We start from the raw sequence: 12,797 nt of genomic DNA, 5'->3' as shown, positions 1-12,797 counted from the left end.
AATACAACAACAAAAAGAATACAAACAATACAACAGCAAAAATAATGTGTGTGTTAGAGTGTGTCTGTGTTAGTGATGCGTGGGTTGATTTATAACCCTCAGTCCCCGCGGGTGGGTTTAGGGTCATTAAGTCTTTTGTGGATGAAGGATGGGTGGGTGGCCGGCGGGTTGAATAAAGAGAAAACAGTACACGGAAAAACCCACAAATGTATCATTCTTGTGCAATTTATGTCTATAGCCTATATTGTGGTTTTTCTTTCATTATTTTTTGTCTATCTGGCATTAGTGCATAAGCCTAAGCTTTAGGGTCTAAACTGTTCGCGTGCCAAATAGCCTACACGCCAATCGCCAAATGCTTTTGGGAACGGGCAGAAAGAATAAGGTCAATGTCGAAGTTTAATTCAATAAGAGAACAGATGCGAAATGAAGAGTTGAAAATAGAGAGAAGGGTGGGCCAGAAAAGTATTGTTTGGGAAAGATTTGGTGAAGTGGTAAAAGATGATGATAGCAGTGCCGGCGATGTTATGTGTGATGATTATGAGGCGCTGTACAAATTTAACAGTCACAAGACGGGGATTTCAAATAGGCCTATGGCACGTCAAGGGAACTGTAGCCTACTGTTCAGATGGGTTAGATAGAAACTGAAGTTTGGACACTAACTGTAGGCCTAAAACCTCTCACATATCCTTAATATTAACTCCTGCAGAATTAAGCATTTCTTGCAGTGAAATGATACACCAAATGTAAATATTGCATCGGGAACAGGAGTGGAGAAATAGGATTGAATTCGTTCAGCAAATTCTGAGAATGTTGACTGCGCAGTTAGGGACCATCTGTAAAGGTGCGGTGTTTATCAGCATCATAAAAGCTGATTGTATTTCAAACACAGAAAATATCATTTTCACAGCCTTCTATTTCCTTGCAACTGGTCAAACTGATGTCATTTGGACATTTTGCACAGAATATTTTTCCAGTTTTATTTTTTCTTCTAATTTCTCCACAGTCCCTAAACGTCTTTACTCCTCGAAAAGAAGCAGAGATGACAGAGAACTAGATTGAAGCATTCATTTCATTCTATCGATTTCTAACATTATTCTCCTAGGGCAACATATAATGACAGAAGAGAAGCTGCGTGTATCTACACTGAACAAATGTATTAAACGCAACATGTAAAGTGTTGGTCCCATGTTTCGTGAGCTGAAATATGAGATCGAATAAATGTTTCATATGCACAAAAAAGCTTATTTCTGTAAAATGTTCTGCACAAATGTGTTTTCATCCCTGTTAGTGAGCATTTCTCCTTTGCCAAGTTAATCCATCCACCTAAGAGGTGTGGTATATCAAAAAGCTGAATAAACAGCATGATCATTACATAAGTGCACCTCGGCTGGGGCCAATAAAAGGCCACTCTAAAATGTGCAGTTTTATCACACAACCTCCAACATTGTTTTAGAGAATTTGTATGTCCAACCGGTACAGTATGTCCAACCGGCCTCACAACCGCAGACCACGTGTAGCCACACCAGCCCAGGACATCAAGCTTCTTCACCACCGGGACTGTCTGAGACCAGCCACCCGGACAGCTGATGAAACTGTGGGTTTGCACAACCAAAGAATTTCTGCACAACTTTTAAGAAATTGTCTCATGGAAGCTCATCTGCAAACTCATCGTCCTCACCAGGGTCTTGACCTGACTGCAGTTCAGCGTCATAACCAACTTCAGTGGGCAAATGCTCACCTTCGATGGCCACTGGCACACTGGAGAAGTGTGCTCTTCACGGATGGATCCCGGTTTCAACTGTCCCGGGCAGATGGCAGACAGCCTGTATGGCGTCGTGTGGGCGAGCAGTTTGCTGACCTCAACGTTGTGAACAGAGTGCCCCATGGTGGGTTATGGTAGGTGCAGGCATAAGCTATGGACAACAAACACAATTGCATTTTATCATTGGCAATTTTAATGCACAGAGATACCGCGACGAGATCCTGAGGCCCATTGTCATGCCATTCATCTGCCACCATCACCTCATGTTTCAGCATGATAATGCACGGCCCCGTGTCTCAAGGATCTGTACACAATTCCTGGAAGCTGAAAATGTCCCAGTTCTTCCATGGCCTGCATACTCACCAGATTGAGCACGTTTGGGATGCTCTGGATCGACGTGTACGACAGCATGTTCCAGTTTACTTAAGTACTTTACACCACTATATAATACTGTGCGTTGCCGTGAATTCGAATTGGACTTGGGGACTGTGAAGAGACCCCTGGTGGGATGTCTTGTGGGGTACGTATGGGTGTCTGAGCTGAAGTTATTTGATTATGCAGATCATTTGGAATTTCCAGTTAAGCAGTTAACCTCTTACAGACCACAGTAGTCACATTCTTGGAAGTCCATTGTCTGCCATTTCAGTACCCACACACAACACACACACGCGCGCACGTACGCACAGACAGATACACACACACACTACCTCTTCAGTATGTAGCCACATACTTCACGTAATAGTACATAATCCGCTGAGTGTACAAAACATTAGGAACACCTGCTCTTTCCATGACTTATACTGACCAGGTGAATCCAGGTGAAAGCTATGATCCCTTATTGATGTCACTTGTTAAATCGACTTCAATCAGTGTAGATGAAGGGGAGGAGACAGGTTAAAGAAGGATTTTTAAGCCGTGAGACAATAGAGACATGGATTGTGTGTGTGTGTGCCATTGAGAGGGTGAATGGGAAAGACAAAATATTTAAGTGCCTTTGAACAGGGTATGGTAGTAGGTGCCAGGCGCACCGGTTTGTGTCGAGAACTGCAAAGCTGCTGGGTTTTTCACGCTCAACAGTTTCCCGCGTGTGTCAAGAATGAACCACCAAAAGGACATCCAGTCAACTTGACACAAAAGTGTTGTACACTCAGTGTGACCCTGACTTAGTGGATGTTCTTGGAAAGGATTTAGAACAATAAGGGGAGCCTAGTAAGGGGACAGTGGAGGAAGCAAAGCTGTAAGCAGCACAGTGAACCTGCTTTACCTGCATAGGAGGAAAAACATCTATCATAGTATTACTGGGAACTACAAATTAACAAAGACAAGTGTTCACTTCAGCAATGTACAATAGCCACATTTATTAATCACAAGCAGATTCCCTTTACACTTCTATACTATGATCATCATCGTTATCGTCATCGTCTCAATGTTTTTCCTTTACGTCATACACACATTTACAACAACAAAAATGCATACACTTAGGTTGATGAACAGAAACAAGTGGTTCAAGACAAAATAAAAATGCATGTCTAGCATTATTGTCTTTTTAAAGGAGCCACTTCTCAAAATACTCTTCATCATCGCAAGTGTTTTTTACTCAGTAGTGGCACCGTGCTTAAAGTGCACACAGTCGATCCAATAACAGACAGCTTCGTATAATACAATGGCAACGTACACAAAGATGCATTTCACACATTCGACATCAAAACAAGGCCAACCTACTCAAAAAGGCACAGGACTCTCACATCAATAAGAACCGTATTTTATAGAAACCAAGTTATACTTGTTTACACTTTATAACGTGATCCTTCACTTTCAAACGGATTCAAGTTAATCAATTGAAATAAGTATTCCGACAGCAGACGTGACACATCAAAGTGGTGTATGTTTGGCCCTGTACAGGTTGGAAAGTCCTAAACTTTGTCCCGGGTCTTTGACTGACAGTTTAGTTTAGTATGATGTCACATATCAAAGGATGAATGGACCAATAGTGTACGAGCTCCTGTTAGGGGCGGTGCTCTCAATATTTTACATGGACATGAAATGACCAAAGGTTTGGCTTTAGAAATAGTTCAAATCTACCATGTTGCAAACATTATCTGTGGTGACTGTCTTGGGCAGTAAGTACTTACATTTATATTGCCAAAGGAAAACCATTGAATAAACATTTGGGACATGTATTGATCATAAAACTACGTTTAGGGTATAAATGCTGTAAAGGCCTGGGACATCATTTTAGTGTCTTATGTTAATGGTTCAAGTGTGTGTGTGTGTGTGTGTGTGAACAATTTCAGTCTTTGGTAAGGGGCAGTGATATAGTCTTTTTTTCATTTTATCTCATACCAACACAAGTAGCTCATCACTAGTACTGTACAAACAATGTCATCTCATCAATCGTTACATATTTACAGTTTCAGTTTGATTTCAAATCATTAGGGTCGGGTTAGTGATCTGCTGTACAAGAGGACAGAGAAATGTACATTTTACATTTACGTTACGTCTTTTCTGCTACAGTAACATTTACAATAGTTCAACAGCATGCAGATACATGATTTACTCTCCCTCATCACCCTCCCTCCATCCCTCATCACCCTCCCTCCATCCCTCCTTCCATCCCTCATCACCCTCCCTCCATCCCTCATCACCCTCCCATCCATTTCCCCTCTCTCCGCACCCCCCACGGCACCCCCCACCATAAACAATCTAAACGCTAACGTGTCAAAAACATTACAAAAATGAAAAAAATAAAACTATAAAATAAGTACGTCTCGGCCAGGCCAATATTATATCTTACAAAGCAAAGTAGGACAACAATAGTATTAAAACAAGGTAGCAGCAACAGAGTAGACTTACTTTTGTGAGGACGAAATAAAACCACCAAGCCTCCAGTGCTTGGTGGCTACAAAAGAATAGAAGAGTTAGCTCTGTAGAAAGCCTTCGGTGCAAAATATACACGAGGAGCCATTCGTACTTTTCAATAAAGAAAATAAAGGCTGTGTCCACAGTGGTTGGACAGGAAGTTGAAATTGACTTGCTATGCCTGGACTTTATTTGGGGCTTGCAATGTAATCACGTTACATTGCAGTGCCATTGTAGGTTACAAATTCAACATTGCCTTGGTCTTAACCAATGTCATATTAATGCTACTCGTAATTATTCTCTAAGTGCACGGTGAAATCAAAACATTGGCACCACTGACTGACCTACACTATAGTCAGCATTGTGAGAACGTCATCTAACACCTAATACGTTGTCTTGTTTAAAAAGTAGGAACACATTAAAAACATTTTTCAAAAAAGGAAATGATTCTGTCTGTGCAATGGTTCAAGTATGTAACTTAGTTCCTGCGCATAGTTAGTGGCGAGTCACACATACACGTATCCTGTGGTTGCACCGCTCCGAAGCAAAACAACAAAACACACATACAAATACAAAACAAGTATTTACATATCTGATTAGAACAACAGAGTAGGTACTCCCTATTACTGGTCCAGGGTCAGATATTGTTTAACCCCCCTACTGGTTCAGGTTAGGAGTGAGCGCAGGGTAATCTGTCCCTAGAATGGCAATTTTCACCTCGAGCCAGAACGACCAACCAGAACTGTCCAATTCAGAGGAAGGGGAGGGTTTAGTCTCTAATGATGTTTCGTCTCTAAAGCCTATTCCCTATATAGTGCACTACTTTTGGACAGTCTTATATGAGGCTCCGGCCAAAAGTACTGCACTATATAGGGAAAAGGGTGTCATTTCAGATTTTGTCTTAAAGGGGTGTGTCAAACACTCTTTCCGACGAGTCTTCTGTGTCATCCTCTGACTGTGACGCTTTGTGGTTGAGCCTCTCGGTCGTCGAGGAGACAGACAGGTTGCCATGGGTACTGTCGGCGCTAAGCTTGGCCTTGCTGCTGTCCTGGACAAACTCCTGGATCTCTAGGGGCAACCGTCTGAACTTGTCCTGGTACTCCTGGTCCAGCTCGGTCTGCAGCTATTGGGAGAGAAGAGAACAAAGTGTGGTTCTACAACAGAACCAAATAGAACCACAGAACAAACCGTAGCAAGAGAACTACAGCTACAAAGAGAACTGGTCCTAGTCCACCTCTCTGCAGCTATAGGAAGAAGAGAGGACAGAGAATGGGTCTATAAGCAGCAATAGGGAGGACAAACGGTATGGGTCTACAGAACCAACAGAGTGGGCCTACATCATTATATACTGAACTTGTCCTTGTTACCCCATGTACTCTGTAACTGAAGAGGAGAAAAGAATATGCTGTCACTGACTAGTGATGACTGATATGGACCAGCTGAGTCGATGTTACCGGTCAACAGGTTCTCTTCAGTTACATTTCCTCTACCTCAATTAGTAATAAAGTTACTGAGCTCCCTGCCTTCTGACAGACAGACGGAGTGTCAGAGAGAGAGAGAGAGAGAGTGATACAGTCTGTTTTCTCCCAGGCATAGCCGCCGCTAATGATTACAGATGACAGGATTGTATTCATTCTGATCCAATAATTGCTTTAATGCTGATTTCTCTGTTTAACTACCCTGCTGCGTCCCAGGGGAGGGCCATAATTAAAGGAGAGCAGCAAAGATGAACCACATCACAATCTAAGAGCCTAAGAAAACAGCCCAACCCCTGCTCAGGTAATTCTCCCCATTCCCACTATTTCAGAGAGTTATCATCGTACTGCTACAGACATCCATATTCACAAGGGTATTGTTAGTGATAATATGTTAGCTCTGTTACAGTTAGCCCAATTCGGAAGCCCACTGTGGTAAGTTTGTCGAGTGCCTTTTTTTCCCAAATACCACAAATATGGAAACTGCGTAGACGGCTTGGGGTGTCAACGTACAGTACGAAGTTTGATGTTAAACATGGACCTTCTTTATATGTGGGTGCATGACACGAGCTCGGATATTATGGTCCTCACAGAGACTTGGCTAAATGGCTCGATCCTGGATAAGGACATTGACATTGCTGATAACAGACTGAAAAGAAATTGGGAGAGGTGGCTATGTATGTGAAATCAACTCGTGGCTTCACGTTCTCTGAATATCACTATCCCCACAAGACATGTGTCCATAAACCAAAATACACATTTATCTGGGATTTACCACCTGACTCTGTAGCTGATTGGCAGGTTTTCAGGCAATTAAGAAACAGATGCACTTCCTCAATCAAGAAAGCTACATCCATCTCAGACTCTGCTGGTGATCCGTCTCAATTTTGGAAAACAGTTAACGCACAGAAGAGAGGAAATTCCTTTCCTGCATAAGCAAGTTGTGTCAGACTGACATCATTACTGAGAAAAATTAGATAAATAATGTTTTTATCTCGGCAGGCTATTTATTTGAAAGAAATAGTGGTTTAATGGACCCTGGCGAGATAGTCGACTGCCTGCCCCTCTTATAGCCTCCAGTTGGCTCTATGGAAGTTCCGTCAACTTCTAGTGAATCTTTGTTTTCTTTTCAACAACTTTCTACCTGTGATGTTAAAAAAAATGATGTTGATGTTACAAAAAATCCACTGGGGCTGATTTGCTTGATCCTTTCTTGCTGCAGCTTTCTGCTCATCTGATTACAGAATCTTTAACACATTTTTAAGGGTGCACTATGCAGAAATCGCTCCGCCATTTTCTGGTTGCTAAAATCCTAATAGTTCGCCTACTTTCAGTTTATGTGACAAAACAAGCAAGTATAGTGTAGAGAATCATTGTACCATCTAAACCGCTGTGAAATATATTTTCCATAACCAAAAATATTGTATTTTCAGCTTTTTGAAGCTGGTGTAGAAAACCTAAAGTAAAAGACGCAAAAATGAAACTTAAGAACGGGAACCATAGAAATAGAGCACATAGAACATATAATAGAAATAGAAATACCGCTTCTTAGACTTGCTTTCAACGAGAATGACAGATCTTTAACTAATATTTCTATGTCACATATTGCAGCTTTAACCTTACAATTATTTCTGGTACCATCCCGAGGGTCTGGAAGGCAGCCAATATACTTCCCCTTCACAATGTTGGTGACCCGTGTGACCTAAATAATCATCGCCCCATTTCCAAACTCTCTTGCCTACTCGAACTTAGATCCTTTTAAAACTACGAAATGTATTCTATATGTACACCAGTCAGGATTCAGACAAGGTCATAGCACCATCTTTGCTGCTTCTTTGGTTGGATATTATGTTCTTAAAGGCCCAGTGCCGTCAAAAGCATCATTTCCCTGTGTTTTATATACACTATATGACCAAAAGTATATGGACACCAACTCGTCGAACATCTCATTCCAAAATCATGGGCATTAATATGGAGTTGGTCCCCCCTTTTCTTCTGGGAAGGCTTTCCACTAGTGGTTGGAACATTGCTGCGGGGACTTACTTCCATTCAGCCACAAGAGCATTAGTGAGGTCGGGCACTGATGTTGGGCGATTAGGCCTGGCTCGCAGTCGGCATTCCAATTCATCCCAAATGTATTCAATGGGGTTGAGGTCGGGGCTCTGTGCAGGCCAGTCAAGTTCGTCCACACCGATCTCGACAAACCATTCCTGTATGGACCTCGCTTTGTGCACTGCGGCATTATCATGCAAAAACAGGAAAGGGCCTTCCCCAAACTATTGCCACAAAGTTGGAAGTACAGAATCGTGTAAAATGTCATTCTATGCTGTAGCATTAAGATTTCCCTTCACTGGAACTAAGGGGCCTAGCCCGAACCATGAAAAACAGCCCCAAACCATTATTCCCCCTCCACCGAACTTTACAGTTGGCACTATGCATTGGGACAGGTAGCTTTCTACTTGCATCGGCTAAACCCAGATTCGTCCGTCGGACTGCCAGATGGTGAAGTGTGACTCATCACTCCAGAGAAAGCGTTTCCAGCCAACGCATGGCATTGCGCATGGTGATCTTAGGCTTGTGTATGGCAGTTCTTGTGCTGACGTTGCTTCCAGAGGCAGTTTGGAACTCGGGAGTGAAGGTTGCAACCAAGGACAGGCGATTTTTACACGATACGCGCTTCAGCACTCGCCGGTCCCGTTCTGTGAGCTTGTGTGGCCTACCACTTCACGGCTTAGCCGTTGTTGCTCCTAGACATTTTCACTTCACAATAACAGCACTTACAGTTGACCGGGGCAGCTCTAGTGGGGCAGAAATTTGTCAAACTGACTTGTTGGAAAGGTGGCATCCTATGACGGTGCCACGTTGAAAGTCACTGAGCTCTTCAGTAAGGCCATTCTACTGCCAATGTTTGTCTATGGAGAGTGCATGGCTGTGTGCTCGATTTATACCTGTCGACAACGGGTGTGACTGAAATAGCAGGAAATAGCAGAAACCACTAATTTGAAGGGGTATCCACATACTGGGGGAAGCATTGGAGTCATCATGATGCAGTATCGCTGTGGATCGCTTTCAACACTTTGTAAAGTCCATGCCCCAATGAATTGAGGCTGTTCTGAGGGCAAAATGGGGGGGGGGGGGGGGGTTGCAACTCAATATTAGAAAGGTGTTCCTATTGTTTGGTATACTCAGTGTATTTGTTAGTCATTTTGAAGCTGCAAAAGTTGTCTACTCTAATGTTGAGGTGATTCTTTGTCTCTCATGTATTTAATTCATGGCTATCGACCTATATTAAGATTCATATCTAAGAGCCATCCGAGCCATGTGCTAATGATCATATATTTAGATTCAACTAACTGTTGTAGTTTTTGGTTCCTTGACATTTTTTAAAATGTTGTTTTCAAATGACTCCAAATACCTTCAAATATTATTTGGTTTTCTAAAAGAGGTATTCAATATCATTTAAATATCAAATAAAAAAATTGTTGCCTTTTAGTTTAAACTACCTTGAGTATTTGAAAAGTTGGTCTTTTCAAATAAACGACAAAATAAGTGTTTTCTGCACAGGTCTGTTCAGTACATATCATTACACGGCCCTCCTTGAAGTCTCGTCGATCGATTCGTTGATCTTTTTGTCTGTAGAGCCTTCTTGCATAAACTTCTGCCATACCTTACCCTTATTGTTAACCTTCAGAAGTATGTTACCAGACCGGACTCGGGGATGTCTTACTCTGCTTCAAGTTTTTATGCGCCTTTCATGTGGAATGATCTCCTTAAAGTTGGTGAATTTAGTGCTTGTAGTGCAATTCAGGCAGGATGCTCGAGAACCTTTTTACTGAAGAATGTGTTTGTTTCATATTACTGTGTTTGCTTTTCGTGTATTGTGTTTGCTTTTCGTGTATTGTGTTTGCTTTTCGTGTATTGTGTTTGCTTTTCGTGTATTGTGTTTGCTTTTCGTGTATTGTGTTTGCTTTTCGTGTATTGTGTAATTGATGTGTATAAGAGCCCTGTAAGAACAGGGCTCCGGGCAGCCGAGCGGAAATGGAGGAAAACTCGCCTCCCTGCGGACCTGGCATCCTTTCACTCCCTCCTCTCTACATTCTCCTCTTCTGTCTCTGCTGCTAAAGCCACCTTCTACCACTCTAAATTCCAAGCATCTGCCTCTAACCCTAGGAAGCTCTTTGCCACCTTCTCCTCCCTCCTGAATCCTCCTCCCCCTCCTCCCCCCTCCTCCCTCTCTGCAGATGACTTCGTCAACCATTTTGAAAAAAAGGTCGACGACATCCGATCCTCGTTTGCTAAGTCAAACGACACCGCTGGTTCTGCTCACACTGCCCTACCCTGTGCTTTGACCTCTTTCTCCCCTCTCTCTCCAGATGAAATCTCGCGTCTTGTGACGGCCGGCCGCCCAACAACCTGCCCGCTTGACCCTATCCCCTCCTCTCTTCTCCAGACCATTTCCGGAGACCTTCTCCCTTACCTCACCTCGCTCATCAACTCATCCTTGACCGCTGGCTACGTCCCTTCCGTCTTCAAGAGAGCGAGAGTTGCACCCCTTCTGAAAAAACCTACACTCGATCCCTCCGATGTCAACAACTACAGACCAGTATCCCTTCTTTCTTTTCTCTCCAAAACTCTTGAACGTGCCGTCCTTGGCCAGCTCTCCTGCTATCTCTCTCAGAATGACCTTCTTGATCCAAATCAGTCAGGTTTCAAGACTAGTCATTCAACTGAGACTGCTCTTCTCTGTGTCACGGAGGCGCTCCGCACTGCTAAAGCTAACTCTCTCTCCTCTGCTCTCATCCTTCTAGACCTATCGGCTGCCTTTGATACTGTGAACCATCAGATCCTCCTCTCCACCCTCTCCGAGCTGGGCATCTCCGGCGCGGCCCACGCTTGGATTGCGTCCTACCTGACAGGTCGCTCCTACCAGGTGGCGTGGCGAGAATCTGTCTCCGCACCACGTGCTCTCACCACTGGTGTCCCCCAGGGCTCTGTTCTAGGCCCTCTCCTATTCTCGCTATACACCAAGTCACTTGGCTCTGTCATATCCTCACATGGTCTCTCCTATCATTGCTATGCAGACGACACACAATTAATCTTCTCCTTTCCCCCCTCTGATAACCAGGTGGCGAATCGCATCTCTGCATGTCTGGCAGACATATCAGTGTGGATGACGGATCACCACCTCAAGCTGAACCTCGGCAAGACGGAGCTGCTCTTCCTCCCGGGGAAGGACTGCCCGTTCCATGATCTCGCCATCACGGTTGACAACTCCATTGTGTCCTCCTCCCAGAGTGCTAAGAACCTTGGCGTGATCCTGGACAACACCCTGTCGTTCTCAACTCACATCAAGGCGGTGACCCGTTCCTGTAGGTTCATGCTCTACAACATTCGCAGAGTACGACCCTGCCTCACACAGGAAGCGGCGCAGGTCCTAATCCAGGCACTTGTCATCTCCCGTCTGGATTACTGCAACTCGCTGTTGGCTGGGCTCCCTGCCTGTGCTATTAAACCCCTACAACTCATCCAGAACGCCGCAGCCCGTCTGGTGTTCAACCTTCCCAAGTTCTCTCACGTCACCCCGCTCCTCCGCTCTCTCCACTGGCTTCCAGTTGAAGCTCGCATCCGCTACAAGACCATGGTGCTTGCCTACGGAGCTGTGAGGGGAACGGCACCTCCGTACCTTCAGGCTCTGATCAGGCCCTACACCCAAACAAGGGCACTGCGTTCATCCACCTCTGGCCTGCTCGCCTCCCTACCTCTGAGGAAGTACAGTTCCCGCTCAGCCCAGTCAAAACTGTTCGCTGCTCTGGCACCCCAATGGTGGAACAAACTCCCTCACGACGCCAGGTCAGCGGAGTCAATCACCACCTTCCGGAGACACCTGAAACCCCACCTCTTTAAGGAATACCTAGGATAGGATAAAGTAATCCTTCTAACCCCCCCCTCCCCCTTAAAAGAGTTAGATGCACTATTGTAAAGTGGTTGTTCCACTGGATATCATAAGGTGAATGCACCAATTTGTAAGTCGCTCTGGATAAGAGCGTCTGCTAAATGACTTAAATGTAAATGTAAATGTAATATAGATATGTACAGTACGATTGTTGTTTATTGATGTGTTGTTTATGGATGCGTTTGACAGGTATTCAATGTAAATACAAATGTGTTCTTAATTAGCTTACCTGTATAAGTAAAGGTAAACATTTTTAAAAGGGCCATGTCAGAATCTAAGCGCTCAACTGAGGCTCGTCAGCATTACATGAGATCGGGGGGAAAAAGGCTGATTTGAATAACTCTGATCTTACAGCGGTGGACTCGCGCCAAAAAAAATATGATTTTTGTAGGATTACTTACTCATCAAACAACCCTACGATTAATGTATCGCCAAATGACTTGTGGGCTAATGGTCAGGACTATGGCTGTCTTTGTGGGTAATACACCTTTTATACACAATCAAACTATAGTGGAGTGATCCAATATTAATTAACCTCAGTCCCACTCCAATCCAAGGAGTCATTCTTGAGTGGGGCTATTCAAATCCAAAAATGTGTGTACAGAGAAGCCTCCAGGTGTTAAGAGACACTTGTGTGAGACACAGGCAGGGACGGATGAAGACTGTCCCACTGGCGGACTGGGGAGAGGAGGAGAGAGGGATGAAGACTATCCCACTGGAGGACAGGGGAGAGGAGGAGAGAGGGATG

The 12,797-nt window shown here is 44.0% G+C and overlaps 1 protein-coding gene across 1 annotated transcript in view; it reads right to left on the bottom strand.

Annotated features, from left to right (window-relative positions):
- Positions 1-4,468: 4,468 nt before the first annotated feature.
- LOC120023930 (1-phosphatidylinositol 4,5-bisphosphate phosphodiesterase beta-1-like) overlaps positions 4,469-12,797 on the bottom strand; it is a 195,230-nt gene continuing 186,901 nt past the window's right edge. Inside the window, exon 34 of the mRNA XM_038968032.1 lies at positions 4,469-5,744. Coding sequence (XP_038823960.1) covers positions 5,647-5,744 — 98 coding nt within the window. The 3' untranslated portion in view covers positions 4,469-5,646. The remainder of the gene's footprint in view (positions 5,745-12,797) is intronic.

Source organism: Salvelinus namaycush, chromosome 29, assembly GCF_016432855.1.
Source record: "Salvelinus namaycush isolate Seneca chromosome 29, SaNama_1.0, whole genome shotgun sequence".
Lineage (NCBI taxonomy): Eukaryota > Metazoa > Chordata > Actinopteri > Salmoniformes > Salmonidae > Salvelinus > Salvelinus namaycush.
This window is presented reverse-complemented; position numbering and strand designations above follow the sequence as displayed.